At 46.1% G+C, this 26,502-nt stretch overlaps 1 protein-coding gene across 11 annotated transcripts in view; it reads right to left on the bottom strand.

Annotated features, from left to right (window-relative positions):
• LOC146186354 (uncharacterized) overlaps positions 1-26,502 on the bottom strand; it is a 196,636-nt gene that overhangs the window by 11,628 nt on the left and 158,506 nt on the right. For 10 of the 11 annotated variants that reach the window (XM_084607123.1, XM_084607122.1, XM_084607132.1 and 7 more), the window contains 12 exons: positions 18,754-18,849; positions 14,829-15,119; positions 12,500-12,604; positions 12,228-12,337; positions 9,186-9,429; positions 8,993-9,102; positions 8,518-8,635; positions 6,044-6,203; positions 3,807-3,943; positions 3,383-3,513; positions 2,421-2,727; positions 2,108-2,290 (listed from right to left, as the gene is read on the bottom strand). In XM_084607123.1, the coding sequence (XP_084463249.1) occupies positions 2,108-2,290; positions 2,421-2,727; positions 3,383-3,513; positions 3,807-3,943; positions 6,044-6,203; positions 8,518-8,635; positions 8,993-9,102; positions 9,186-9,429; positions 12,228-12,337; positions 12,500-12,604; positions 14,829-15,119; positions 18,754-18,849 (1,992 nt within the window). The remainder of the gene's footprint in view (positions 1-2,107; positions 2,291-2,420; positions 2,728-3,382; positions 3,514-3,806; positions 3,944-6,043; positions 6,204-8,517; positions 8,636-8,992; positions 9,103-9,185; positions 9,430-12,227; positions 12,338-12,499; positions 12,605-14,828; positions 15,120-18,753; positions 18,850-26,502) is intronic. The other variant, XM_084607130.1, reaches the window with a different exon arrangement.

The following is a 26,502-nucleotide window of genomic DNA, read 5'->3' as shown; positions in this document are numbered from 1 at the left end:
ACGGCGTCGGTGGAGCGCGTAGACGGCGTAGATGCCGTGCAACGGGAAGGGCACGATTTGACCTCAATCTAAAGGGCAGCGCTCATGCCTTGGTAATTTCAGGTGCTTATTACAAAGCAAATACTGATTATTTCTTTCTAAAAATTTGTTGGCAGGTGCAAAATGACCTCGTGAATCCGAATATGGTAGAATTGAAAAGCTGATTTTTTCGCGATTTTTCGGTCCGAAAGAGCCGTGTCCCCCCTTAACACGATCCGCTTCTGCATCCGTCGTATCGAATCATACTAGCACGTGTGCATTGGCGGTGTGCGGAAGAAGATCACCGTAGCAGATCACGCTATGCTATAACTCGCTATTATTGACATATACAGTCGAACCCGGATATATCGAACTCGAAGGGGATCGCGACATAGTTCGATATATCGATAATTCGATATACAGGAATCGGCTTGAGACGCCACTTGCGATCGTGAAAAACGATACAGTATTTGTCGCGTAGTCAACCCACTCGCATAATGAGTCTACTCCCCATTTTTGCCCTAGAGAATTTGAAAAAAAGAAGAAAAAGCGTTCGGTGGCGCATTCCTCTGTTTTGACAACCGCATCCACAGCTCATTTATTGGCAGCGTGCTAAGATGCTGCACAGCGATAACGCCATGACGTGTTTATTGTTTAACTACACTTTTCATACATCCTGTGGTGGCAGGGAGTGAACTTGGCAGAGTGCCCGCGTGATGGCTTGATTGCACAAGCCTGGTTCGATTTATCGTGCCGCGCTTAGGGTAGGGAAGGCATAGTCCACTGCTACAAAATCATTGGCAAGCGTGATAGCTGCAAATTCCGTTTGGAGCGAACAATGCTAAAAGCCGGTGGCATGACCGCAGTCAACCGCGTGCTTTCGTTGATTCATAGATGCAAGAATGAACGACTCTCGCAAAAAAAGAAAAAAAAAGATCTGCCATTTTTTAGCATCTGCGGCTGCCGTAGCTTATAAGCGCAGAGCGCTCACAACACACACAGGAGAAGCGTCTGCCACGGGCTGAGTGCGTATTTCTGCGAACGAGACCGGGAAAGAGAGAGGAAGGGGAGAGATAAAGCTCAGCAGAAGAGTGGGCACAACCTTGCGCTTCGCTCTATCGCGTTTTTCCCCTCTCCTGACCACCAAGGCTGCATTGGTTCCCTCTTGTTCCTTCACACACGTGACTTGCAAACGTCACGTTCTAGCGCGGCAGCGATCACCGCTGATGCGCGCGCCTTTGGAGGAAGGGCGCGGCGCTGCACTAGACCAGCCATTGCCGAGCTATGTCCTCTCATTTCCTCCTCACGTGGCTTGAAAACATCACGCGGCAAACGGCCGAGGTGATGCGATCGTCTTTGGTGGAGGTGCACCGTCCAATGCTTGGTGCGGAGTTCGATATATCGAACGACCGATGAAATTGAGTTCAATATATGACGCAGCTTTCCTATACTTTTACATGGGATTTTCAAGGGGATATTCCGCGAGTTCGATATAACCAGAATTCGAAATATCCGGGTTCGACTGAAAATGAAACATGTGGAGCGGTGAAGTTTGTAATTTATAAAGCCGATTTTTCGCACTTCGATTATTTGGACCACCTCCCTGCTCTAGCGGAGTCAAAAAAATCAGTCGGAGACTGTATTTGCCACACAAGTTTTCAACTACGCACAGCTTAAAGAAATCTTGTAGTTTCTGCCACAATAATTAAAATTGAAGGAAAAAAAAGAAAACGCTAGAAAGAAAATCAAGTGCTAATTTCATGCAACACTTCCTTCTGCAAGAAAGGTTGCACAATACACAGCATTGGTAAAGTATTAACCGAGCGTGCCAGCTCATCTAATTTTCGCTGCACGTCCGCTAGAGCGACTGGTCACTTCAGCAAGCGCTCAAAAGTAAGCAAGCACTTTTATGCTGCAAAGACAGAGCACAGCACTCAGCTCCACCAATGAAACAGACACTATAAGTTAAAGGTGCCAAAACAACATGCACACACACAAGAAAAGAAGAACGGGACAGAGCGCGCGAGACACCAACTACCCCAACAAGAAGTTCTCTTAAGAAACAGACACTGCTCACAGCGCCACTCACCTCCTCTCCTCGTGTGATGCGGCGGTTGGCAATGATCAGGATTTTGTTCTCACGGTCAATCTGCACGACCTCAGCAACGCAGTTGGGATTGCATGAGTGGTTCATGTAGCGCGCGAGGCCACCACACAGTGTCGCATCGATCACACGGTTTTCCTCGAGACGAAACATGTACACGCCACGATTCTGCAAGGAATAAAAAAAAAAAAAAAAAAAAAAAAAAAAAAAAAAAAAAAAAACGCAAGGGTGTTCTCAGACGAATGCTTTAGGGTAGGAGACAACAGCAAAATGGCTCGAAACAAAATGGCTCGCTCACCTGTGCTTCGTAGATGCCCTCGTTGCGCTCAGCAATCTCGTTGCGAATGAGCTGCCCGATGTACTCGATGACCATGGTGTGACGCTCGATGTCGCGGGCAGCGTACAGGCCCAGGCCCTGGATGTGCGAGCGCGCCAGGTACACATTGTTGCGCCACTCTGTCTTCATGCGCCGGTACTGGGACGACTTGGAGTGCACAAAATGCTTGGTGTAAGGGGAGCTGGTGTCCAGGCAGCTGCCTCCACCACCGCCACCCAGTGTCTGCAGCGACAGCTTGAGCGTGTTGCTCGAATGTAGCGTGTGAGGCCTGGGCAAGGGTTCGGAAGAGAGAGCAAGAGGGCATCTCGTCATTGTGTGGTTCACACATGGTCCAATCATCTTCAGCTTAGTTTTGAAAAATATAACTGCCGAATGAGGCATGTTTTTATCACTCTTGGTTTCGTTCGTAGGAGCCGGGAATGAAGAAATGAAGTTCTATGCTATCGGGGTTTCACTGTAACAAGTAATTAAATTAATCCTCATCAAGATCATTGCTGCATTCACCACACCCAACTTCTGACTACACTTGTATACACTCTGAGTCAGATTTTATATTTACACACTTCTAATTACAAGAACTTGGATTGCCAACACATAAGACCTTATTTTAAAAAGTGAATATTACAGTAATACAGTTGCTTTTTTCCTTCTACATACATTCTTCCATATTTTTCAGTATGCCACTGACAACTTTAGCAGCTCTGATAAGTTCTGTGAGCAAAAAGAAAGGAAAAAAAAAAAAAGGTTTATTTCTGAAATGTGAAGCACCAGTTTGGGCTGCATCAGCTTTAAAAAAAATAATTAAAACAAAATAAAAACAAACCAAGGATTTCTGAACAAGATTAAGAAGAAATCTAACCTGCAACAATGTCTACCTGCAGTGGCAGAACTAAATCCAACCATAAGTAGCCACAGCCACCCACCTCTTGAAATGAGTGCGTAGCTTTGGCTCTGATCGGGCGCAACCAGTGGGGTTGATGGCTAGGGGAAGCTCCAGCAGTGGCGATCGCCCGTACTTGAAGTTGTAATCACTCAGTGTGTCCACACCGGGAAGCTGAAGAACGAGGAGAATAAGAATAAATTTTAAAAAATTAACAGCCTACAAAGTCAGATGGCAAGTACAATGTGCAACCAACACTTTCAGAGATGGGGAGAGATCGATGGCTAATCCTTGAAAAGGCGAAATTCACAGACAAAGCTTTTCTCGACTGCTAATCAGGCATCCAAGTGATTCTGCACCTTTTCCTCTTATTTATTGCTTTGAAAAACTAATGTCCAGGTCAGCTTCCGCCTCCAAAATACCCTGCTCCCACCTGTAGGGCCTGCACGAGCAATCGAAGGGCTTACCGATTCAGTGATCCTCACGATCGCGGGTTCAGTCAGCCCAAAGAGATCTTCTCCCGTGATGAAGTTGGAGAAGACCTTGATGGCCTGCGCTTCCCTGCGGAAGTTCTGGATGGGCTGGATGACTTTCTGCCACACACCTGCACGGACAGCAATACATAGTCAGGTAACACTCAAAATACACGAACGAATAAATAAATAGACACGAAGGTGAATACAGTACCTTAACTGCATCTTAAAGCAACCACAGGGAGAAACCCAAAGTTGATATAATATCCATAGATACTATATCAATATTATAATCAAAAGGTATTTATGTGCAATGTATACAACAAAAAAAAAAAAGAGGCACAAAGCATTGCCACGCATACAGCACGTTTACAAGAGTAAACTCAGACCACATCCTCTGCAGGGCAACCCCCGATAGCCCCAAATTTTCCGCAACCTTAAAAAGAAAAAAAAAACAAACTCCATTACTTGAATTCAGTCAAACAGATTTTGTTCAGCATCACAGGGCAGGAAAATTTGCTAGCAGCCCTTGAATTCCAGATGGGTCGAGGCACCATGTGCAAGGTTCAACTGCTTTTCTAGGAATCAACTCAATGTGAGTAAAATTAGGAGTGAATGTCTGCAGCCACAAATCCATCATAAAGCAGTGTCTTAAGAATGATGCTTTACATCTTAGTGAACATCTGGACAATTTTGAGAGCATCAATTGCGACTTTCATGCTTTCTTTGTACTCAACTGCCAATGTCCGACTACAGTAGCCGACGGGTAATTCGGACTCCAATAATTCGGACTTCAGTGAGGCACCGTCAGTCACCCCATAGAAGCGCATACATATTCGCGACGGATATTTCGGACTTTAAAAGTCCGAAAGTTCGATTTTTCGGACTAATTTCAGTCCCCTGCAGGCCAAAATCTGCCATCTTATCGGCTTTTCGCCGGCGCAACAAGCGCCATCTTGGATTGAGGTGGATTGGCTCTGCAGTTGGATTGGCTTGACATGGTTTCGGTGCCCCATTTTTGCCAGGAGAGGCCCCTGCAATCTCTGCCACTTCGAGGTGGCAGTCGGATTGTCATCGCCGTCAACCTGCTTTTGTCGCCAACGCTGACGCGGGCAGCTATCTCTTTGTGCTTTGTCTCATACGTCCGCCGTGTTGTCACACGAGTTTCTCCGACCGCGTCAACCGAGTGGCGCGCCGTCAATCCTTTGGCCGTTTTGTGATTGCGTCCGGCGGTTCCACCGCTCTGAACGAAAAGTGCCTCATTTTTGCGTGTTTGACGAGCGGTGTGGTGCGCACTCGGGCTGTGGACATGGCCCCGCCGGTGCTGCCGGGTCCGTCAAAGAAGCGTGGGAGCTATTCTACCATGACCCTTGAGAAAAAGGCAGCGATCATAAAGCTAGTGCTGAGTGGGCGAACGCAACGATTTGCGCAAATACAAGCGCAAATCGTCGCCAGCAAAAGAAATTTGCCGCAAGGTAAAATCGGCGACTTTTTTAAGCCGATTTCCTCTGAATAAAGTGATTTTTTGTGCTTCACGGATTTTTCGGACTGTTCGATTATTCGGACCATTTTTCGGGTCCCTTCAAGTCCGAAAAAACGGTCGGCGACTGTACTACTGTTAGGGTTAGACACAGTTGCCCACTTCAGAAGGTGATTCCTGGTGGGCTTTCCCAACTCTTGCACAAGATTCTTGCCAGCACTATCCACGGATTCCATCCTGTGTCTCACAATGCACCGTATGAAGAAGATGTAGCCATCTGCTTGAAACTGTGATGCCATCTGCCTTTGCCTACAGCCGGATTTGCATCTCCTACAACAACAAACTCGTGTACATTCACAGACTACAGCAAGGGAGTGACTTGAGAAAGGCACTGCGATGCTGGCACAAGTGGCTGGAATTTTGGCAATATTTTCAAACCTTGTCACTGCAAAAAGCACCAACCGTTTGCCCCAGATTGCCGCCTTCTTTTATATTTGAGAATAATCAATGCCTGCCAACCGTCCGCCACAGACTGTTGCCTTTTCTATTTGGGAATAACCAATGCCTGCCATAAAAGATATTGAATTTCGGCACCTAAAAAGACCGTTCTCATCTGCATTAAAAAGGGGGTTTTGGTTACATTTCCTTGTAGAGTTTCGTGCTGGTAATACGCAACACAGGTGGAGAAATCCACAAAAGCTGGAGAATTAGACTTGCGCAACAGTGGCGGGCGATCGGACGAGGGACTCACCTTTGGGTGTGTTGTGGGTGAGCACCTTCTCCTGGCCATTGTAGGAGACCTGTATCCGGAACTGGGGCTGGCCGTCCACGTCGTGAATGCTGCACGTGTAGCGACTGCGGGCGCCCAGCTTGTGCATGCTCCAGTAGATGCGCACCACCTTATACCCCACCTGGTGGTGAGAGTTAAGATATGGAGGACATTGTCACATTCAAAGTTGACGGGGGGGGGGCAAGGTGCTTCATTTTCAGCGCAAGGTGGCTCGCAATATTAAGGCACTTTTTTTCCGACCCGCAAGGTAAATGCAGTTTCCGCCAGAGCTCTTTTATATTATCAGCTGAGAAACTTCCCATACGACTGTTTTGACTGGTCAAAATTCGGATGTACAGTCGAACCCGGATATATCGAATTTTCGTTATACAGTAAAAGCTCGTTAATTCGAACTTCACGGGACCGGGAAAAAAGTTCTAATTATCCGATGTTCGAATTATCGAATGGCCTCGAAAAAACTGACCAAAACCATTTGTATTACGGTAAATGTACCATATTTAGTCGCATAATGAACTCGCTCGCATAATGAACCCACCCAGCCCCGTTCGTGCCTACGAATCTGAAAAAGAAAAAAAAAAGCGTCAGTCATTAGTGCGTCCCTCCGTTTCGCGCCGTCAGGGTCCACAACACATTTCTTGGCAGTGCGCCAAGATGCTGCGCAGCTTTTGACTTTAGCTCCGGCAGGGAGGAGGAAAGCGAGCTTGGCAAAGTGCCAGCGCTTGTCCGGTTGTGCAAGCCTCCTTTTCAGTACGTTCGCTTTCGCTCATGCTGGGGTGGGCGGCGCGCGGTATACTGCCACTCCAATCATCGGAACGGTGCTAAAAGCCCGTGTCATGATTGCGGCCACTCCAATCATCGGAACGGTGCTAAAAGCCCGTGTCATGATTGCGGCTGACTCGCGTGCGTGCTTCCGTTGACGACTGATGGGTAGAAGGATAGATGGCTATCGCAAAAAAAAAAAAAAGTTTAACCCATAGTGCCCGTCCGAGATCACAGCCTTTTATGGGTGTTGGCTGGAACTGCGCCGACAGTACTCATCCCTATTTCCAAATTAGCAGGGTTGGAATTAACGGGTATTTAGTTGCGAGCTACGGAGGTTGCGCAGAAGAGAGAGCAGGCAGCCGCCGCTGCGCGGCCATGCACTGACCTTGCCGCGGCCGCCGTCCCCTCCCTCCAACACTGCCGGCCAGCCACCACGCCAGTCATGGTGCCATTTAAGTTTTACCCACTCTTCCATAGTTTTACCTGGTTCCATCTTCTGTCCACGTTTTGGACATGCGCAGCCTCTAATTATGCCTACCGATCGCGGAGATGTTTCTTTACTTTTTTTTCCCGTGTGATGTGCGCCAAGCCGCCTAGACGCAGCGGCGCGTAGTTCAAATTATCCGTAGCAGAACCGACTCTCGTTCGAATTAACGGACTTTTTTATACACAGATCTCTATGGAGCTTGGCCGGACCAAGTAGTGTAGTTCGAATTATCAGAAAATTCGAATTATCGAGGTTCGAATTAATTGAACTCGTGAAATATCCCTTGAAATCCCACGTAAAAGTATAGGAAAGCTGCGTCGTATATCGAACTCAATTTGACCGATCGTTCGATATATTGAACTCCACACCACGCATTGGACAGTGCGCCTTCCCCAAAGACGATCGCATCACCTAGGCCGTTTGCCGCGTGACGTTTTCAAGCCACGCGTGGAAGGAATCAGAGGGCACAGTTCGGCGATGGCTGGTCTAGGGCAGCGCCGCGCCCTTCCCCCAAAGGCGCGTGCATCAGCGGTGATCACTGCTGCGCTAGCACGTGACGTTTGCAAGTCATGTGTGTGAAGGAATGAGAGGGGGCAAAAATGGGGAGTGGATTCATTATGCAAGTGGGTTGACTACGCGACAAATACCGTATCATTTTTCACGATCGCAAGTGGTGTCTCAAGCAGATTTCTGTATATCGAATTATTGATATATCGAACTATTTCATGATCCCCTTAGAGTTCGATATATCCGGGTTCGACTGTATATGGATAGTGGCAGCAACTGCAGTCATTGAAGTAAACTGTGTCCAAGTTGTAAATTTTCACATTATTGATAAATGCAGGACCACCCGACAAATAAAATCAGCTGAAGAGGTGCTTAGTAGAAATTCCTAGGCGTACAAGTGTGTAGGAATAGAGAGGAAAGAAAAGATAAGCGAGGCGATTTTAGAAGACAATGAAGGCAATAGCAGACAGCTTTTTTTTGTCCGCTTCTAGACAGTGCTACGCTACATAAGAGCCCCCCAAAAAAGCATGCGGACGCTGGTCACTCTTTCTGAAGCAGAATTTCCCAACTGGTATGATCAAAAAGCCCTAGTTTGCACTCCTGAAAGCTGCAACACTAGACCGTACCGTGTTGTCCTACTGAACACAACTGGGATAAAGGAGCAGGCCCAATTACTTACGGGGTAGATGCAGTTTTGTGTGTGGAAGTTGTGCAGCTGATGAGGCAGCAACTGCCCAATGCTTAGGAAGATCAGACTACCAACACGAAGAAGGTTCTGCTCCCCCTTGTGAATCATGCTGGAAGAAAATAAAAAGAGATTAGCGTTTCACACCCAACAAATAACCAAACCGAACAACACCATTTTGGTACGAAAAGAAAAGAGTACAGCGTAAAGAAAAGTGCAAGAAAAGAGTAAAGTGTATAACAGAGAGCCTACTGTGCGATGAAAGAAAACATTGAGCAAGGCGACTTGCTGGACGACACAAAATAATATGCCAACGCAAGGGAAAGGTTGAAATGAGCGAATGCATTTCTGCTCTCTCGCACTGTCGTCGGCTGATCAAACCAGCTCATTTCCAAATGCACACCCAAAAATTTCACAAATCTCGAGGGCGCCCCGTGAGGTTAAACCCTGCCGAAAAGTGAGAACTTACCTTGCGACTTGTTTATGCTCGTCACGGTTTATGTATACCCGCCGGAAGACAGCCATGGACTCGAGAACGTTCTCGAGGTTTCGAGGTGTGTGCTGAGGACACAGGATGCTCTGCACAATAATCGTAGTGCGCGTAAGCAAAAACAGTGCTCCACTTACAGGTTAAAGTAAAAGAGAGGGCCAGACTGTACTACCTTGTCCTTGAAGAAAGAGCAGCCGTCCTTGCTGGCGCAGGGAAAGTGGTAGGCGGCAGTGCAGCGGAGGCGGAAGCAGTGCAGCGAGGCGCCCGTGCGATGGCACCGGCTGCAGGTGAGTTGCAGGGCGCGCCGACAGGCCGAGGCCACGTTCATCAGAGCCCCGTTGCACGTCTCGTACACTTCCTGGGACCATAGGGCGCAGTTGAGGTGCACCCATAGGTCCACGTCCAGGTTCAGCAGCCTGCGCATGCGAAAAAGCAGTTAGGAATAGGATTCCGTTGACATGTGGAAGGGCATACGTTGGTCAAACGGGGCGCTGTTTAAATGATAGGATCCGTGAGCACAAGAACAATTTAGAGCAGAAAAGGGACAGGAATCTCGTTAACCATTGGGAGGACTGCAAGTGTGAACTGTGCTTCCAAAAGACGGAAGTAATAGGCCGAAACCGAGACCAAACAGCAAGAGAAATTATTGAGGCAGTAAACATGGCAGATGGTAAAGAAACGTGTGATCAGCACCTCCCTAATGCTTCATGCGAAGGCAAGGGCTTTTTTGGAAGGGAGAGGGTGACATAAACGAATTTGGTTGTTCACTTTCTATCACTCTCTGTGTATATAAAGACAGGCTTCATGAATAAAACCTCAGTCGTCAGTTGAGTGCAACGTGTGTTTGTCTTCCTATCTGTCCATGTTTCTAGCACTGTTTTACCATAATGTCCAACCAACTCGCCCAACAATCCCCTTTGCGGAGAATGTAGCTGCACCACGCATTTGCTTTGCGTCGCAATGGATGAAGCCGGGCCGTCTGGCACTGCGGTGCAGGTTTGCTGTGCTCCATGTGCTGAAGCACCCGGTTACGAACACAGTGGGAACATGAGTCTACCAATTCTGATATTGCAGCTAAACAGTGCAAGAAGTGTAAAATGTATCAAAAGTATAGCAGGGCTAAGCAGTGCTACGCGCCTACTTCGCATTTGATTAACTATGGAAATCGGCTGTAATTTCTTTCTTCTGCCACATGCAGCACACACAATCACCACGCTACATTACGCCACTACAGCACATACATCTTCCACTGTGCACACCTCACCGCTACATGATTGCACCGAGCAATAAAAGTGTGTAGTTGATGTGCAAAAAACATCAGAGGTCGATATGACCTCATCTTCAGTGATCCCTGAAATTTCAAAACTTCGTTTCGGCCTTTCAAAATGAGATTGCGGCGGTCAATGAGGCAATGCTAGCTGTCTGCAGAGGCCGGTTCACTTTTTCCCTGCGCCGATTTCTTGCAGCGAAAGCTGCTTTCCTATCTTCTTGGCACCCTCGCTGGCTGTAATCGTCATATGATCTCGCACAAACTTCACAATATGATAGTCTGCGACGAAAAAAAAAAAGAAGCAGAAGAAAAAGACCTTCTTGCACGCGCGAATGGCACGACCAGCGAACGACACACAACGCAGAAAAAAAAAGAAAGGCTGGCGGCTAGGACTGTTGACTACTGCATAATAAACCACAGCTTTGTGGTGGCACTAGGAGCTGGCACTAGATATGCTGATGATAGCTACAGCCCACGGATCATACACACAGGAACGGCGGTTTCTGTTTCACGCGAGAGTTGCGAGCTGTGTAGTTGTAAATTTTAGCCAAATTCGTAATACTATGTTCTTACATTATAAAATAAAAAAATAAAACATGTATGTTATTATGAAACATACGCTATAGTATTGAAATTTGCAATTCTGAAATACAGTCGAACCCAGATATATTGAACTCGAAAGGGATAGAGAAATAGTTCAATATATCGATAATTTGATATACAGATAACGGCTTGTGATGCCACTTGCGATGGTGAAAAATGATACCGTATTTGTTGCGTAATCAAACTACTCGCATAATGAGCCCACCCTCCACTTTTGCCGCTGAGAAGTTGAAAAAAAAAACCCTCCGCTTATACTGTCGCATCTACAGCTCATTTATTGGCAGAGGCCAAGATGCTGCGCAGCGATAACGTCACGACGTGTTTATCTTTTGACTATACTTTTGATGTTAGCTCCTACGGTGGCTGGAAGCGAACTTGACAAAGTGCCCGTGATGGCTTGATTGCACAAGCCATCACGGTGGACTCGGGCGGGCAGAGTCCACTGCCACAAGATCACTGGAAAGCATTATAGCTTGACACACACACAAAAACAAATCTGCCACTTCTTGACATCCCCAGCTGCCATAGCTTACGCTATGCCGCAAGTTAAGCACGCTGACAAGAATGGAGGACTTTCGCAAAATAAGAAAGAAAAAAAAAGGGGGGGGGGGGGGAATCTGCCGCTTCCCACAAAGAGAGAGGAAGGGGAGAGAGAAACCTCGGCAGAAGTATGAGCACACCCTTGCATTGCTCTATTGCGTTGTTTCCCCTTTCCCGAACAGCACGGTTGCATTGGCTGCATCTGCTCCGTACCTGTCGTTGCCAAACCGGTTCCCTGTTCCTTCACACACGTGGCTTGCAAACGTCAAGTGCTGGCCCACGGGAAACGATCGCCACAGATGCACGTGCCATTGGAGGAAGGGCGCGGTACTGCTCTAGAACAGCCGTTGCCTAACTATTCTTTTATTCCTTCCCAAGTGGCTTGAAAACGTCACGCGGCAAACCGCCGAGGGTGATGCGATTGTCTTTTGGGAAGGCGCACCTTCCATTGCGTGATGCGGTGTTCGATATATCGAACGACCGGTGAAATTGGAGTTCAATATACGACGCAGCTTTTCTATACTTTTACACTGAATTTGTAAAGGAGATATCCCATGAGTTCGATATAACCAAAATTCGAATTATCTAGGTTAGATATATCCGGGTTCGACTGTATTTTTACATTGGAAATGTAGAAAAGCAGTTGGATATTTTTAAAAAATTCGTTAATGTGGTGTTCGTAGTAACGAGATTTGACTGTACACAACACACGCAATGCAAATGACTAGTGTCATGGCACTAAACTCTGCCGCCAAAATTGTGCATGTCAAATACACATACAGAAATCACAGGAAGCATTACCTGGCAGCACCGTTGGTTTCGCCGTCCCCAATGTCGTGGCACAAAATGCACTGCCTTGTGTCTTCCACTGGCTTATCCGGCTTTACACATATATCCTGGGCATCCAACAGCTGTGGACAAACATGGAACCAAGGAGAGGCACAAAAGAAATGTTGGAATGACAGAAAATGTGCCACCAGGCAAACTAAAAACCTCTGTTAGCAGCTACGGTACGAATACTACATTCCAAAAAGCACCGAAAGTTCCAACAGAATCACAGACACACTCCTTACCCGAGCAACTTCCTCTTCTGAGGGAGGTTCATACTTTGTACCACCAACAAAGTCAACAGTCCAAAGCTTCCACCGAACGTCTTTCCATTTCTTTGTGATGGGCTCCTGTGTGTGGGAAAGAAGCTGTTAGAAAACAAACAAAAAACAGTCGCTGCTTGACACCACCAATTAAAACTAAGGCTAATAACTTCGAATCTCCAGAAAACAAAACAAAAACGACCGTATGGAATTACAAATTTGAGCTATACGCAGAGATGACATATCTGCAGGGTCTAAGGCAGTTTTGGACGAGAGAGGCGGGCAGTGGTATGCACATGAAGCTGATACCCATGGTATTCCATATGTCGTAAGGAGCCATTAATTCGTATCCAGATCAGTTCCGCTGCAGAAAATCTGAATTTTGCATCGTTTCAACAGCTTGTTCATGCCAGTGGTCAGTCCCTTGAATGGCGGTAGGCAGCAGAAGTAAGCTCTTGATTCCTAACTTTTGATCAGTTTTGGGGCGTACATTGCGCAGGAATCAAAAACAGGATTGTTTGCAGTTTGGTTTGCTGCAAGACAGATAGTTAGGCCATTCGCAAATGTCGAAGGCATGACGGAGTGCCATATTTTTTCTCTCTCCATTGCCTTTACACTCTTTCCTGTGATCATATCGTTACATATTTATTGTCTTAACGTGCCGTGATGCCATCCCACAGGAAGCTACAAAACAAAATAATTTGGCGGGACGAAGTGGCAAAAAGGGGGAGGGCAAAAGCGTTCTCTAATATTTGGAGTCCACATCTTCATTTTCTGTGGCCGGCAAAAGCTACAGCTTGTGGGACAAGCTTTATGTGGCAATATACGGTACTCACTACCAAGTTCGTCCTCCAATAAAGGTAGTATGTTCCCAGTACAATGTTTTGCCTCGGTCTCATTGTTTTGCTGTGCTTGGTTAATTAAAGAAAGCTTGGCAAGTTTGCATACATATTTCGCAGTCCTGATGACTTCCAAAATTAACATTTTACTGCGTTCTCGTTGCAACACACGTGCAGCATGCACAAATTTTAACACCCTTCTTCATGCTTACGTAGAAACATTTCGTCCCCATCTTTGTGCCATGCATCGCAGGCATGAGCGGGAGCAGTGCGCTGCTCGACCAAGCTACTTATATCCTTCCATTCCACTGCTGGAGATAAAGCATAGACTTCAAAAATACCACTGAGGTGCCCAAACTGCAGGGCTCTCACATTTGTACCAATAAAGGCAACCAAATTTTAGTTGCATGCTCCGTTTGCCATGCAAGCTTGAATTTTCAAGCACCAGTCTAAGTTGATCTTGCATCAACAGATTACGCCCTTCTAATGGACAAAGAGCTCACTGCTTTCTACAAGCTAGCAAAGCTCACACAAACTTCTCCCTGTTAGCTTCTATAAATTCGAAAAAGTCAAAAAGTGATGGCAACAATGCACTTTTATTTTTGCAAAACCTCCTGAGGCTAAGCCACACTACAACCATTCATTTTCAAGCAGCTATCACCGAGTCCTTTAAGGTACAGACATCAAAGGTTTGCATCATAAGGCGGGAAGAAAAATGTTCCCCCTATAAACCCAGTCCACTTATCAACAAATGTGTCCTTTTCTGAAACTAGATCAAGATGTTCTCGGTGTTTTTGTAGCGAAAGCTTAGCATAGCTAGAAGCTGAGCTATACAAGGCTAGGTTTACGCCTTTCGCTGGTGTCCTCAAAAGGCCGCTACTGTGCATGCGCCATTACCATGGCAACCGGTTCAGCCGGAGACGAGTGCAACAGCCGCCCGATCGCCGGCTGCTCTGCCGAGCGGCGCATGACATGGCATAAGGCGCTACTGTGCATGCCGTAACCATGGCAACAACAGCTGGTTGCCATGGTTACGCTGCGCTCGCTACAAAGAGGAGGAGGAGGGTAGCGGCATCCCAGCAGATGCACGCATCGGCGCGGAGAGGAGCAGAAGGGAGTTTCCCCACTGGGCATGCTCGCGCCACCGCGGAGAGCTGAGTGGAGCAGGAAAGCATCTGCTGGCATTGTATGCGCAGGGCATGAAGTGGATTCCACTTATAATGGAGTAATTTAGACCACCTAGGGATCTTAAATGTGCACTGACATCGCAAACCACATGGACACCTCTCCACTTCACCTCCATCATAACGCAGCTGCCAGGGCTTCGCAGCCAGGTACTCTGGTTCCGCACCCAAAGCTTTCGCTCCACATTCTATTCAGCAGTGTTGAACCCCTCTAATTTTTTTTAACTTTCTACCCACAAATGGTTTAAGTCCTCTCGAGAAAACACCAAAAAGGACAGCAGCACCCACCTGTTCCTTGTGCAGAGTGTGCTGAGCGGCCGTCCTCTTCCGGTGCACAGAGCCCATGCTGGCCTGGCTGTCCTCTTCGTCGGCGAGCGACCGCTGCTCGGCAGTGTCCTCAGCATCGGTTCGTGCATCGTCCTGGTGAGGTGTGGCCGCCCGGCTGGTGTTGTCTTCCTGCTTGATGCAGGGCTCTTCGTCCTCCTCTTCCATCTTGTTCAGTCGCTCCTTGCAGCACTCACCCCGAAAGACCCCGCCCCCGTGCTCATCCTTGGCAGCGTGGCACACCACGGCGGCTTCCTGATGGCACACAAGAATTCACTCGTTTACATTAAGCTTCTGGAGCCCAAGTTCACGTTCACCAATTGCGGGCAGATAAACATGCACCAAACCAGCAAGGCAACAGAAACAAGAAAATTTCAACTGCTCTAGGTCGGTATCAACAAAATCGGGTATTGGTTAAAACCTACCCATGACCTTAAGACTGAAAATACCATTACTTGAGGGGAGGGGGGGAGCAGGTTCTGGTTTCATTTTCAAAGCAACTTTCAGTGCCCACTGCCCACGGAACTTGGCCACTTTGGAAATAAATATCTTGCCCAATCCTCAGGGGTAGGTATCCTTTGTGGATAGAAAGAAAGACTCTTTTGAGATGCCAAAAACAAAACATTCCACGGAGATGAGCAGAATAACACTCACATAAGTTCTTGAAAGGCACCGAAACAAAAGTATGCTGTCTGAGCTGAGGCGATGGCAGAATCACGCCAAGGCCCATTATAAAGGAATGTTCACTATAATCAAGAGACGAACTCGAAAACTCCAGTATTTCAGTCATGAACAACCAAGCAGATAAAAGTAGGTGTCTTGGTGCTCATAAACTTAATGCTTTTTTTTTTATATACCCTTTGAAGAAATTAAATCCTAGAAGCAAAACAGCCTCGCTGCAAATGTTGTACTTGACAATGGAATGCAGAGAAGTATCTTAATGCAATGAAAAAACCCTACGGCCGTTTGTCAACAGACGCTCTGGTGTTCCCAAGTACGCAAAGCCATATGTCGAAATGAAAATTCTCTGTGCTAAATGCAAGCGTATTGCACAAAATTCGGTGATGTTCAGCATTTATGTTTACCTCTTAGATTTTCCGTATAAGAAAAGGTTGAATCTTTGCCTCTAAAAACCGAAATTGAAGCTTGCAGCTAACCGTTGAAAAGTACTTACAATGACCTTAAGAAAGCTCATGCTTTTATAGTAGTTAGCTTAAATAGCTCATCAATTCTATCTGTGAAGCAAAAATTTGATTCTGCTCTTAATAGTGCAGACTGAGAACTTTTTGCCTCAGGGCATTACAGCACCGCGTAGCACGTGAAGTTGGCCAAAATATATTTGTTGACAGTGCCGCAGTTTATCATACGCATAGGCTTTTGGCTAGAATGCTTACAAGGGCTTCGTAATGTGATTAGTTCCTTTCAGATCTCGCCAGTCAGCATCACTTAGGCCTTTTGAACGCTGCTGAGCACTTGGAGATGTTTTTTATGTATAAAACATGGGGCTTTTTTGAGAAAATTAACAGTGCCCACCTTTGCCTTGACAGTGCCTGAAATTTAAATTTAAAGTGTTTATACATGGTGCTTATACAGGAACAACAAGAGCACCCAAAGGGGGGTGCACTATTTTGCCTTATGTGCAAAACCTCCTATGATTCTTGACCTCTGTTAAGTCATTTTCTTTAATATTCTTTGCACAGTAGCACGCACTATTAACACGTCCCTCAGCAGTACAGCGTTGCAACAAGAAACCATAACAGGCCCGCTGGGCACGGGTAAACAAGCAGCGCATCATTACTGCTAACAGGAACCACGAGTATCCTAAAATGACTTCACAAAGACTGAAAGCAATGTGTCAGCATTCCCTTTCATTTCCAGCGTCAGCTTCGCTGCCTTGATTTTTCTTTGCCTGCTTGAGGAGTGACTGATGTCAGCAAGAAAGTCCACATATCAGCTCATTAGCTAGTAATAACTTCCAACATTAATTACAATAAGCAGCTTCATACATAATAATTAATGAGTTTTTGACAAGGCACAATGACCTTAACAGACTTAATTCATTTTAATAATAGCATCCCAAATTATGATGCTCTTCACTGCTCCATTATGAAAAGCTCCAGCAATGAGCTACGAGAGCCAAGACCACCGCACACATAAAGTGCAACGATATGATCCACATCCATGCACAAACCATTTTGACACGCGTCATAAAAACCTAGCAGAATAACACTTCCCCATCATTCCCATAGAAGAAAACGGGGCTCTCGCAGATACTATAAAATGCTGCTCCCTTCTACTCGTAGGGCTCAATTTAGAGGAGCACTACAACACTGACCTCGCTGCACTGATGAGCGAACCGGCAGTAACCGTGAAGTCCAACGCGCACGTCAGCGGCTGCCACTTTCGTAGGAGGCATAGAAAGTAGTGAGCCGACCTGCTCTGGCCAACGCTAATGTAACAACTTACAGAATTTTTCTGGACGGCTGATGTTGTAATACGCTTGTCTGTGCGTACCGCTAACTTGTTAGGACGTGAGTTTAATGTGGAAACAGTACCGCATTCAGCACTCACTCGAAGGCCAGCTCTAGAGCTTGATTCAAAACAGAAATGCTGGGGCACTGGTTGTACACCTTTTTGCGCTCATCTTCTGGTTTAGCTTATATACATTTTTTGGGGGCTGGTAGCTACTGCTCTACCCAATAAACTATATCATTAGTATTTCCTAACACCAGCATAATTTTGGTAGCAAAGTGGCGCAAAGTAGAGGAGAACATTAAAATCCATTATACACACTGCACTACACAAATTACAAGTGTGTACAAATAATTGAATAGCCCCGATATTTGATAACTGCTTGAAATAAAGTTGACTAATTTGTGAATTAATTTGATGATAAGCTTGTTTAGATGTTTTTACTTCTCTGTTCCATGAACGTATTTCTATAAAAGTTTTACACGAACATTACTACACTGCCTGGTTAATTTGCTTGTACCCACTCCAGCCTTGGATGCCAACAAGCAGCAGGCAGTATTTAATAAATCAATAAAAAGCAGATGAATATATTTCAAGTGACTGTTTGGGGATAACATAAAACATAATTGAAACTCTCTACGGCTGACAACACAGTTACCCATTAGGTAGGTCTAGAGCACCTCCTTAATAACTAAAAGCTGAAAGCAAAATTGATGGTTTAAAAACGAGATGAAAACTATAACTATATTTTTTGACCCACGCCTAAGTGCACATTTACAAAAGTTTGCATTCCAGAAACACCAAACACACAAAGCACTCCACACAGCAAGGCAGGCAAATGCATGCTTTCACCAACAGCTTGCAGCAGATTTGTGCAAAAAAACAAACAAACAAAAAAACAACAACACAAAGGCTTCATATGTTTTAGGCAGGCAACAGCGCAGATAGCATGATGGAGTGAGCAAAGCAAGCCGAAAGGAGAAAATGGGGAAAGGGGGAAGAAAAATGAGGTGGGAAAGGTCGAATGAAGCAAAAAGCCTCTCATTCCAGATGACAGAGATGATAATGCATCCATCAGCAGCCAATCCGCAAACCAAGATCAGCTCCGTTGAAACCATAAAAAAAAAAAAAAAAAGAAAAAGGAAGGAAGGAAGGAAGGAAGGAAGGAAGGAAGGAAGGAAAGGGTAGAGAGAAGGTTCAACCATATCTGGCAGACAAAAATAACAGTAAAAAAAGGAAGGTGCTCAGGTAGTAGTAGTGACAGTGGCCACAAAAGGCAAACACAGCGAAGGTTGTAAAAAAAAAATGAAAAGGTAGATAAACGAAGGAAAAGGATACCACGCGAAGGCAATAATGAAAAAAATTTGCTTGTTATTTTAAAAGTCTTGGGCTGTTAATTGACTGTTTTGTGGCTAACCTTTCGGTGGGAAGTTGCGGCCGCCGAAGGGGATCGGTGCGCAAGGGCGATCTGCATGTAGCAATTGCTGGAGCAAAAATAAACTGCCTCTTCGTCCTTTGGCAGGAAGAGCAGGGAAGCAGCCACGCAGCGGGACGAAAAAGGGGGGGGGGAACGGGGGAAAGAAACAGTGAGACCACAAAGGAAGAAAAAAAAAAAAAAGACAAAGAACAGAAAGATGTGAAGAGACATATGTGGCACACAAATATGACATATGAAAAGATGATGTATATGTATATATATATATATATACATGTATACATACACATAAATGAACACAATCACGAGTGAGGGGGAGAAAGAGAGACAGAGAGAGAAGGGCAAGAGAAAGAAGAGGCATGGCAAACAATTGGCATCAATGTTGATGAGTGTGTGGCGAGCACGCTGCGACAAGACGAAAGAAAAGCTTCCTTTTTTCCCCCTCCGGGAAATAAAAAAAAAAAAATAAAATAAATAATAATAAGACATAAGAAGAAGACGTGCTCGGTGCAGAGACAATGGCAAGAGACGACACTGCTAATAGTCTGCACAAAATAAAAAAAGGGGGGCAGGAGGGGGACAATGAAGTATAGAAAGGGCGCAGCCATATAGAGATCAGTACACAACTGGATAATTTAGTAGCCAACACCAAGTAATTGGCAGCAACAGATGTGCATAAAAAGTGTGCCTTCTTGGTACAGAAAACAAAAAAAGAAAGAAAGAAGGAAAGGGTGCAACGACATGTTGAGGAGTACTACATAAAAGCACACTTGCAGGCTTCAAGACTTGCACAAAACAGTGACCACGCAAATCTGAAGCACTGGCTAGTGGGCTAGACAACGCAGTATTCTGTCCTAAGAACACTAGTATAAGATGAATGAAAGAAAAAAAAAAAAAAGAAAAAAGCCTCTACAAATATGTGGCCATAAACTACTGGTCATGGCTGCTGTTGCAATAAAACATCAAGTGATTATAAGGTGATATATCATCCAGGGATATCAAGACATAAGGGACTCAGGAACCACATTTTAACAGCAGAGGCATTTTTAACAGCAGCTCAGCTGACTGTTTAGCTGAACTGCAGGGTTACAAGACAGCGCCAATACCACTGCAAGTCAATGTATAGTGAGGTGCAAGCTGAATGAGTTCACTAACAAAATGGTGGTTGACAGACTTGCTGCATCAGGTAGAGTTCGAACCTCTGACTTCTGCTAACCACACGTGTGAAACGTGCAAACAAACACACAGCATGGTACCAGAAAAATTGAATGCAAGTTAAATATGACCCCAATGGATTGTCTTGACTCGGTGTAGTATTAAGCAGTGATGCATACTGTGATATGCAGCGAGCACACACTCCCTAAGTAGCAACATCTTGGTAAGCGCTGTATAATCGGATGCGTCTTGTGAATAAACCCACTTTCGCTCCTGCCCTTGCTTTTCACGGCCATGACAGAGCAATCTGGTGACCAGAATGGGATGATACCACGATTCTGATGCAAGCACCACACAGCTGCTGCAACGGAACGAATGCCGAACCACTATCCGAAGGCAAGCGTTCCATTATGGCGACACCAATCACTTCACAGAGTTTCGGAAGCATGCCCGAACTTAACCCAAGTGACAACATCAATATGACGTTCTAGAGACAAAGAAGTTGAGACTGTTCTTGAACATAGTAGGCAGTACAGTTGATGAGGAGCCAAAGAAAATTCTAATTCCCCACAATCCTACTGAAAAGATCTTCGCAGGAACACAGAAGTCTCACTTCAGCCCCGAGTGTCCAGTAATCGCCGAGCGTTGCAAGTTCAACAAGTGCACAGGGCAGGAAGGAGAGTCCGTGAAGGACTTCGTGACGGAACTTAAATATCTTGCGCACAAAGTATACCGCAGGGAACAGACACCTTAGAAGCCCTCCTCAGGAAAGCATACCAAACCGCTCTCCATCTCCCTCCTCACTCACAAACATCAAATCTCCTACAGCTAGGACTCCACAACCCTACACATGAGTTTGTTGAAGTTCACAGACAAGCTCAATACCTACAGATCAGTAAAGCCACCACAGGTAGACACATACTTGATAGGCTGCACATCTGGATACCCACCAACCACCCCCAGCTTCTCCCCATCCCTAAACTCATACACTATAACCTCCAAGTCAAACCCCTCCCGCACCACACACGCCCAGTTTACCATGCTGCACGCAGAGCAGCCCGCACACGCGCCCTCCACAAATACTACGGGTCCGAGAAGGACGCCGTATGGGTGGACGCAGCTTGCACGGGCAGAGCTGCAGCAGGGGCGGTTGTGGACTGCATGAGCTGCACACTAATCTCTGCCCCTGTCCAACCCACCTCCACTCCAGAATCAGCTGAGGAAGCTGCAATAGCTGCGGCCATTGCCCACACTGAAGCTCGACACATTCTCTCCAATTCAAAAACCACAATACCAAATTTCGCTAGAGACAGGATCCACGAGACTGCCTACCGCACGTTACAACCAATTTTTCCTGAACCATCCTGCCAAGTGGAGCTCATCTGGGTGCCTGTGCACTCGTGAAATCCTTGTAACGAGGCTGCCAATGTCCACGCCAGAGGACTCGCAAACCAAGCGGCGGTGGACTCTAGCCAGCCCAACTAAAGAGAGAGCACGCATAAATTCAGCGAGCTGATACAGGCCTGTCAAGCCGATCGGCAGCTCTACCCTCCACCCCACTATTCCCTCACCATCCCCCACCAAATCCTGTGGCGCCGTCTGCCGACCTGAACCCTCCCCACCCCTTGCCTACTATCCCGCATGCACCGAATGCCTTCGCCCCACCCTGTTCCTTATGCTCCCACCCCACCGCTACCCTAACACACATCCTGATGCAGTGCCAGGCTGATCCTCCCCTGCCGGGCTTGGAGCTCTTCACTTGGGAGGGATGGGAGGCATCACTGCACCCGACGGACTCGCACCGGCAGAAGACCGCCAACATGCGGGCAGCCGTTCATCAGGCATCTAGAGCAGTGAGGCCGTGTCTGGTTTGGGTTTGCAGCCCGCACCAATGGACATTAGAGTTTTATCTCTCTCTCTCTCTATTGCGTGTAATTGTGAGTTAAAGGCATTTCTGAACGGTGCTTTGAGAGATCGGCTCATGGCAGGTTTGCACGACCAGGGGACTCAAAAATTGGGCTGGAAAAAGAACTTGCTGCGAGGCAAACTGGGGAGCTACATTACCAAGCAGAACGCTTGACTGACATAAATGTGGTTTGAGGAAAAGCGGTAATGAAAAGCATGCCGTCGAAAAGCAAAACAGAAAAGGCACAACGGTGCACCTGCTATCGCTGCGTAAACAGTCATGACTTTGAGAAACGTCAGCATCGCAATGTGAAGTGCCGCGCATGTGATAAAAGAGCACCTATAACGAAGTGCCGAGAAAAAGAAAACCCGACCGGCAAACTATAAGAAAGCAACGTACGAAGAGTCAGAGGGTTCGCAGACGTATGTTGTGCAATCTTTGGGAAATGGAAAACGAGGATACAAAGTTGGCGTGCACATCAAAGGAAAGTCCATTGAAATGTTTTTGCAGTAACGAGAGTATGTGACCTTGCAAGGTCATGTAATCTCGTTACTGCAGGAAGCACCCCAATTACTCGCATGAAGATGCTAGCAAAGGCATATGTCTGGTAGCCTTGCCTCGAGAAAGACGCGGAGGAATGGGAAATTATCGAATTTGTCAAACCATTCGTCCAGCCTAGTCCAACAAGAGTTTGGGAGAGTGTTCACGATAGCTATGCTACAAAAGGATGGAGTATGCCTGCTAGATCTAGTAGATGTGCACTGTAAATGAATAGAAGTCGATGAGAACTGCTAGAGCCTTGGAGGAACTGCACACACTTTTCACAGCTTACGGTTACCCTGAAGAAACTGCTACTGACAACGGTCGGTTGACAGTTCACTTTAGACAGCTTTATAGAGTTCAAGTAGCCCAGGGGTGTCAAATATACAAGGATAGCTCCGTATCACGTCCCTTCGAATGAAGCTGCATAAAGACTGATCAGAACGACAAAAAAACCCTCTAGTAACATGATGTTCTGTGATGAAAAGGTGCAAATGAGAAGTACAATACAGGAGCGCCTGAAAGCAAATGCGTAGACTCAAGCCACCAACACCAAAGAATCGCTACCAACTCAGGGGAATAATGAAGTGATTGGTCTAGGCAGCTCGGCTCTCTCAGAAGATGTTTTTCAAGGACTCTCTTCTCAAGAGGTCTTCCCCAGACGCCCAAGGAGAGCAAACCAAGTTCAGAGCAAACCAAGCAGTCTAATGGCCCTGTCACACAGGTATGGCTGAACAGCTTTCAACTCTCTTCATCCGAGGTAGCTTTTATCTCGAGGGAGATGCGAGCCGTATCACACAGCAGTTGTTCAGGAAAGGAAGTTTAAGGAAGTTCCTAGCCAAAAGAAATCGGTCATCTCCTTTGAAGGGTGAAGGGAATACTCTCATTTCCAATGCGGTTTACTTCCGAGTCGCTAAATAAACTTTTTTTTTTTCAGTAATTTTTATTTCTGCTCTTAAATACAAAACTTCTTTACAATATCAGTTTTGATCTGTTGCATGCATTCGCACGCTCTCAGCTTGCATGTGAAAACGATGGGTAGAACAGTAACACGATATGGTTATCACTCGTTACGCGAGCAAAACCTGAGCATGCTAATAATCATTGCAGACGGAACGACAGAATAGAGCGGCGGCGGGAACGCCGAGCCGCAAACGCCGCACCTAGTGTCCAGCAGAGCAGAGAGAATCACTGTGTTTAGAACATGCTCGTTGTTTTTAGCAAATGTGTTTTATTTTAAAACGGTATGTCTAGATAATTGCCTTTTGAGAAGAGAAGTGTAACCATATATCAGCTGTTCTGAATGTTATTTTTTTGTGTTAGTAAGAAATAAACAGTGCCTAATGATCCCCTGGAGACTTCTCTGAGAAACTCGTTGCAGGCTGTGTGACACGACGATGGCTGCTTTGAAGCGAAACTCCCTTGCACTCCTTTAGGCTAAGGTAGCTCTAGAGCTCTAGGATATAACTCGGGTAGCCTCAACAAGGCCAAGGGAGTCCAGCAATAAGCAAACACCCCAGGACCACGACCATGTCCAACCTCCTTGCAAGTAAAGAGCACATCTCTACAGGCAGCCAGCCAGCAGCAACGCTTCTGGAACGAAGCACCCGTGTTCGGCACGCTTCAAAGAGATTCATTGCAGAAGATCTCAAGAGAATTTGGTATGTTCCGAGTAAACTTATATGCTGCAATACCCAATATAGCAAAACCTCGATAATTTGAACAAAGTAAATACGACACTGTGGCTAATTTGAACAGTTTCTGCGGTCCTCCAAATTCTACTGCAAATATGACTGGATAAGTCGAAGTGCATTTGAACAGTTTCTGTGTCCTCCAAATTCTACTGCAAATATGACTGGATAAGTCGAAGCGCATTTGAACAGTTTCTGCGGTCCTCCAAATTCTACTGCAAATATGACTGGATAAGTCGAAGTGCATTTGAACAGTTTCTGCGGTCCTCCAAATTCTACTGCAAATATGACTGGATAAGTCGAAGTGCATTTGAACAGTTTCTGCGTCCTCCAAATTCTACTGCAAATATGACTGGATAAGTCGAAGTGCATTTGAACAGTTTCTGCGGTCCTCCAAATTCTACTGCAAATATGACTGGATAAGTCGAAGTGCATTTGAACATTTTCTGCGGTCCTCCAAATTCTACTGCAAATATGACTGGATAAGTCGAAGCGCATTTGAACAGTTTCTGCGGTCCTCCAAATTCTACTGTAAATATGACTAGATAAGTCGAAGCCCCGGCCTACATCAGGCTGGCTAAGTCGAAGATTTGGAGTGCTACACGGGAATGCCCAATCCCAATTTTACTGAAAATAGCAACGGCCTAGTACTGCAAAGCATTGCCGACACTGGATGTGCCATAAGAACCCAGACCCATAACTCACAGCCCAAAGAACTGCTCTGTGATGTGCTCTCAGCGCTTCATCAAGGCAGAGTATAGCGGGGGTGCTGGCATCGAGGCATCTCACACCCATAGTACCAGCAGTGTATGTCCCGTGACATGACCATTCTTGCTCTGTGCCATTTCTTTAATGGTATGCTGTGGCTAGAGGGTTAAATTAATTTTAAGAACTGTAGCATAAAAAGAACCATAAGAAATTTGGCCAACCTATTTGCGGTGTGTAAGGTAGCTTTGTATGAGCAACGAGTAGTAAATGGCCCATGATGGTGCTCATCCGCGGCAGAATATGTGGGGCTCCAAAGCCCCATGTATTCAATATGTAATTCATATGAAAATCAGCTACGCAATAGAATATTCGAACTGCACACTATTTGCCCGGCTCGGTCGTGCTTGAGGTCACTCTTTCAGAGAGTGGTACGTAGCACGAGAGCAACTTCCGATAAAAATCTTGGAGATGTGCGCGTTTCGCGAAATATAAAACTATACGGCTGTGCAGATCTGCCTCAATCCATTCGGGGCGAACTTGAGTGCGGAAGGCAGTCGAAGCACCGTCTTGTTTTTGATCTCCACTGGTACAGTTATGCTGTGTTTCATCTATATCATGAGAGAAATGGGGCTTAATTGAGAAAAGTTGCCAGAACAACGACTCCTCAATCACAACTGTGTAAAGGAGGGCATGCAGCAGAAATATCGGTTCGGCTTTTAAAGCGACTCCTATTGGTTCCGAAGCGACTTCATTCGAAAAAGTCTTTATTGCAAATAAGTTTGATTTAACAAGGTTCCACTGTAAAACTGAAATGGCAGACGCTCTCTAGTGAGCGAGAATCAGACTCGGTGGGACCCACGAAATGGTCCGAATAATCAAATAATGCGAAAAATCCGTAAACTTGAAAAACAATCACTTTTCTGCGAAAAATTGTCTTTACAAACAAAAAAAAGCTTCGCCGCTCCCCATGTTTCGTTTATAACGGAGTTACAGCATAGCGTGATCTGTTATTGTGATCCTGTGATCAGCTTCTGCGCGCCGCCCGTGTGCACGCGCTCGCCTGATTCAATATGACGGAAGCAGCCACCAGTGAGCGCGCATGCAGTGCATTCATGATTCATGGGGGCTCTCATTGGAGGGTTATATTGGTTATAAACCTCCAGTTGGCCCTAGAAGGTTGAGAGAAAGCTAATTTTTTTTGTTTGTCAAGCTCTCTCAATGAAATTTTGAGTAGGCTCATAGTATGCACATTTGAATAACTACTAAGTTTCATAAAGCTCTGCACGCTGGTTCTCGAGTGACAAAAGTATATCATATGGGCCACATGGGTCCAAGCCTGGAGAATTTGCGGAATGTGTTGGCATTGTGAAATTCATTGTGGTAATTTCTGGATAGGAACCCCAGAGCAATACAAGGCCCTTTTTCTAAATTTCCTTGTTTTCTAAGCTCCACTGTACAGATGCTAGGACGCTGCAGGCGTCGATGCAGTCGGCGGCGGCGCACCTCACAGTAAGGACGGCCTTCGCTTCCGTGCACTGAACGCGTGCCGCATCTCGAGGCATCGTAAGCGCCTGCGCAACATTTGGCACACTGCAAGACACTGTTCAGAGGGCATGACGAGAGATCGTAAATACGGCAATTGCAAAAATGGTGAAAGGCAAACAGAACGCATGAAGTACAAAGACAGCCAACAATGAAAGCGAAGAGCTGGAGCAGAGGACACGCTGGGGC

The sequence above is a fragment of the Amblyomma maculatum genome, chromosome 6 (assembly GCF_055883805.1).
Source record: "Amblyomma maculatum isolate TAMU_Amacu chromosome 6, ASM5588380v1, whole genome shotgun sequence".
NCBI lineage: Eukaryota > Metazoa > Arthropoda > Arachnida > Ixodida > Ixodidae > Amblyomma > Amblyomma maculatum.
This window is presented reverse-complemented; position numbering and strand designations above follow the sequence as displayed.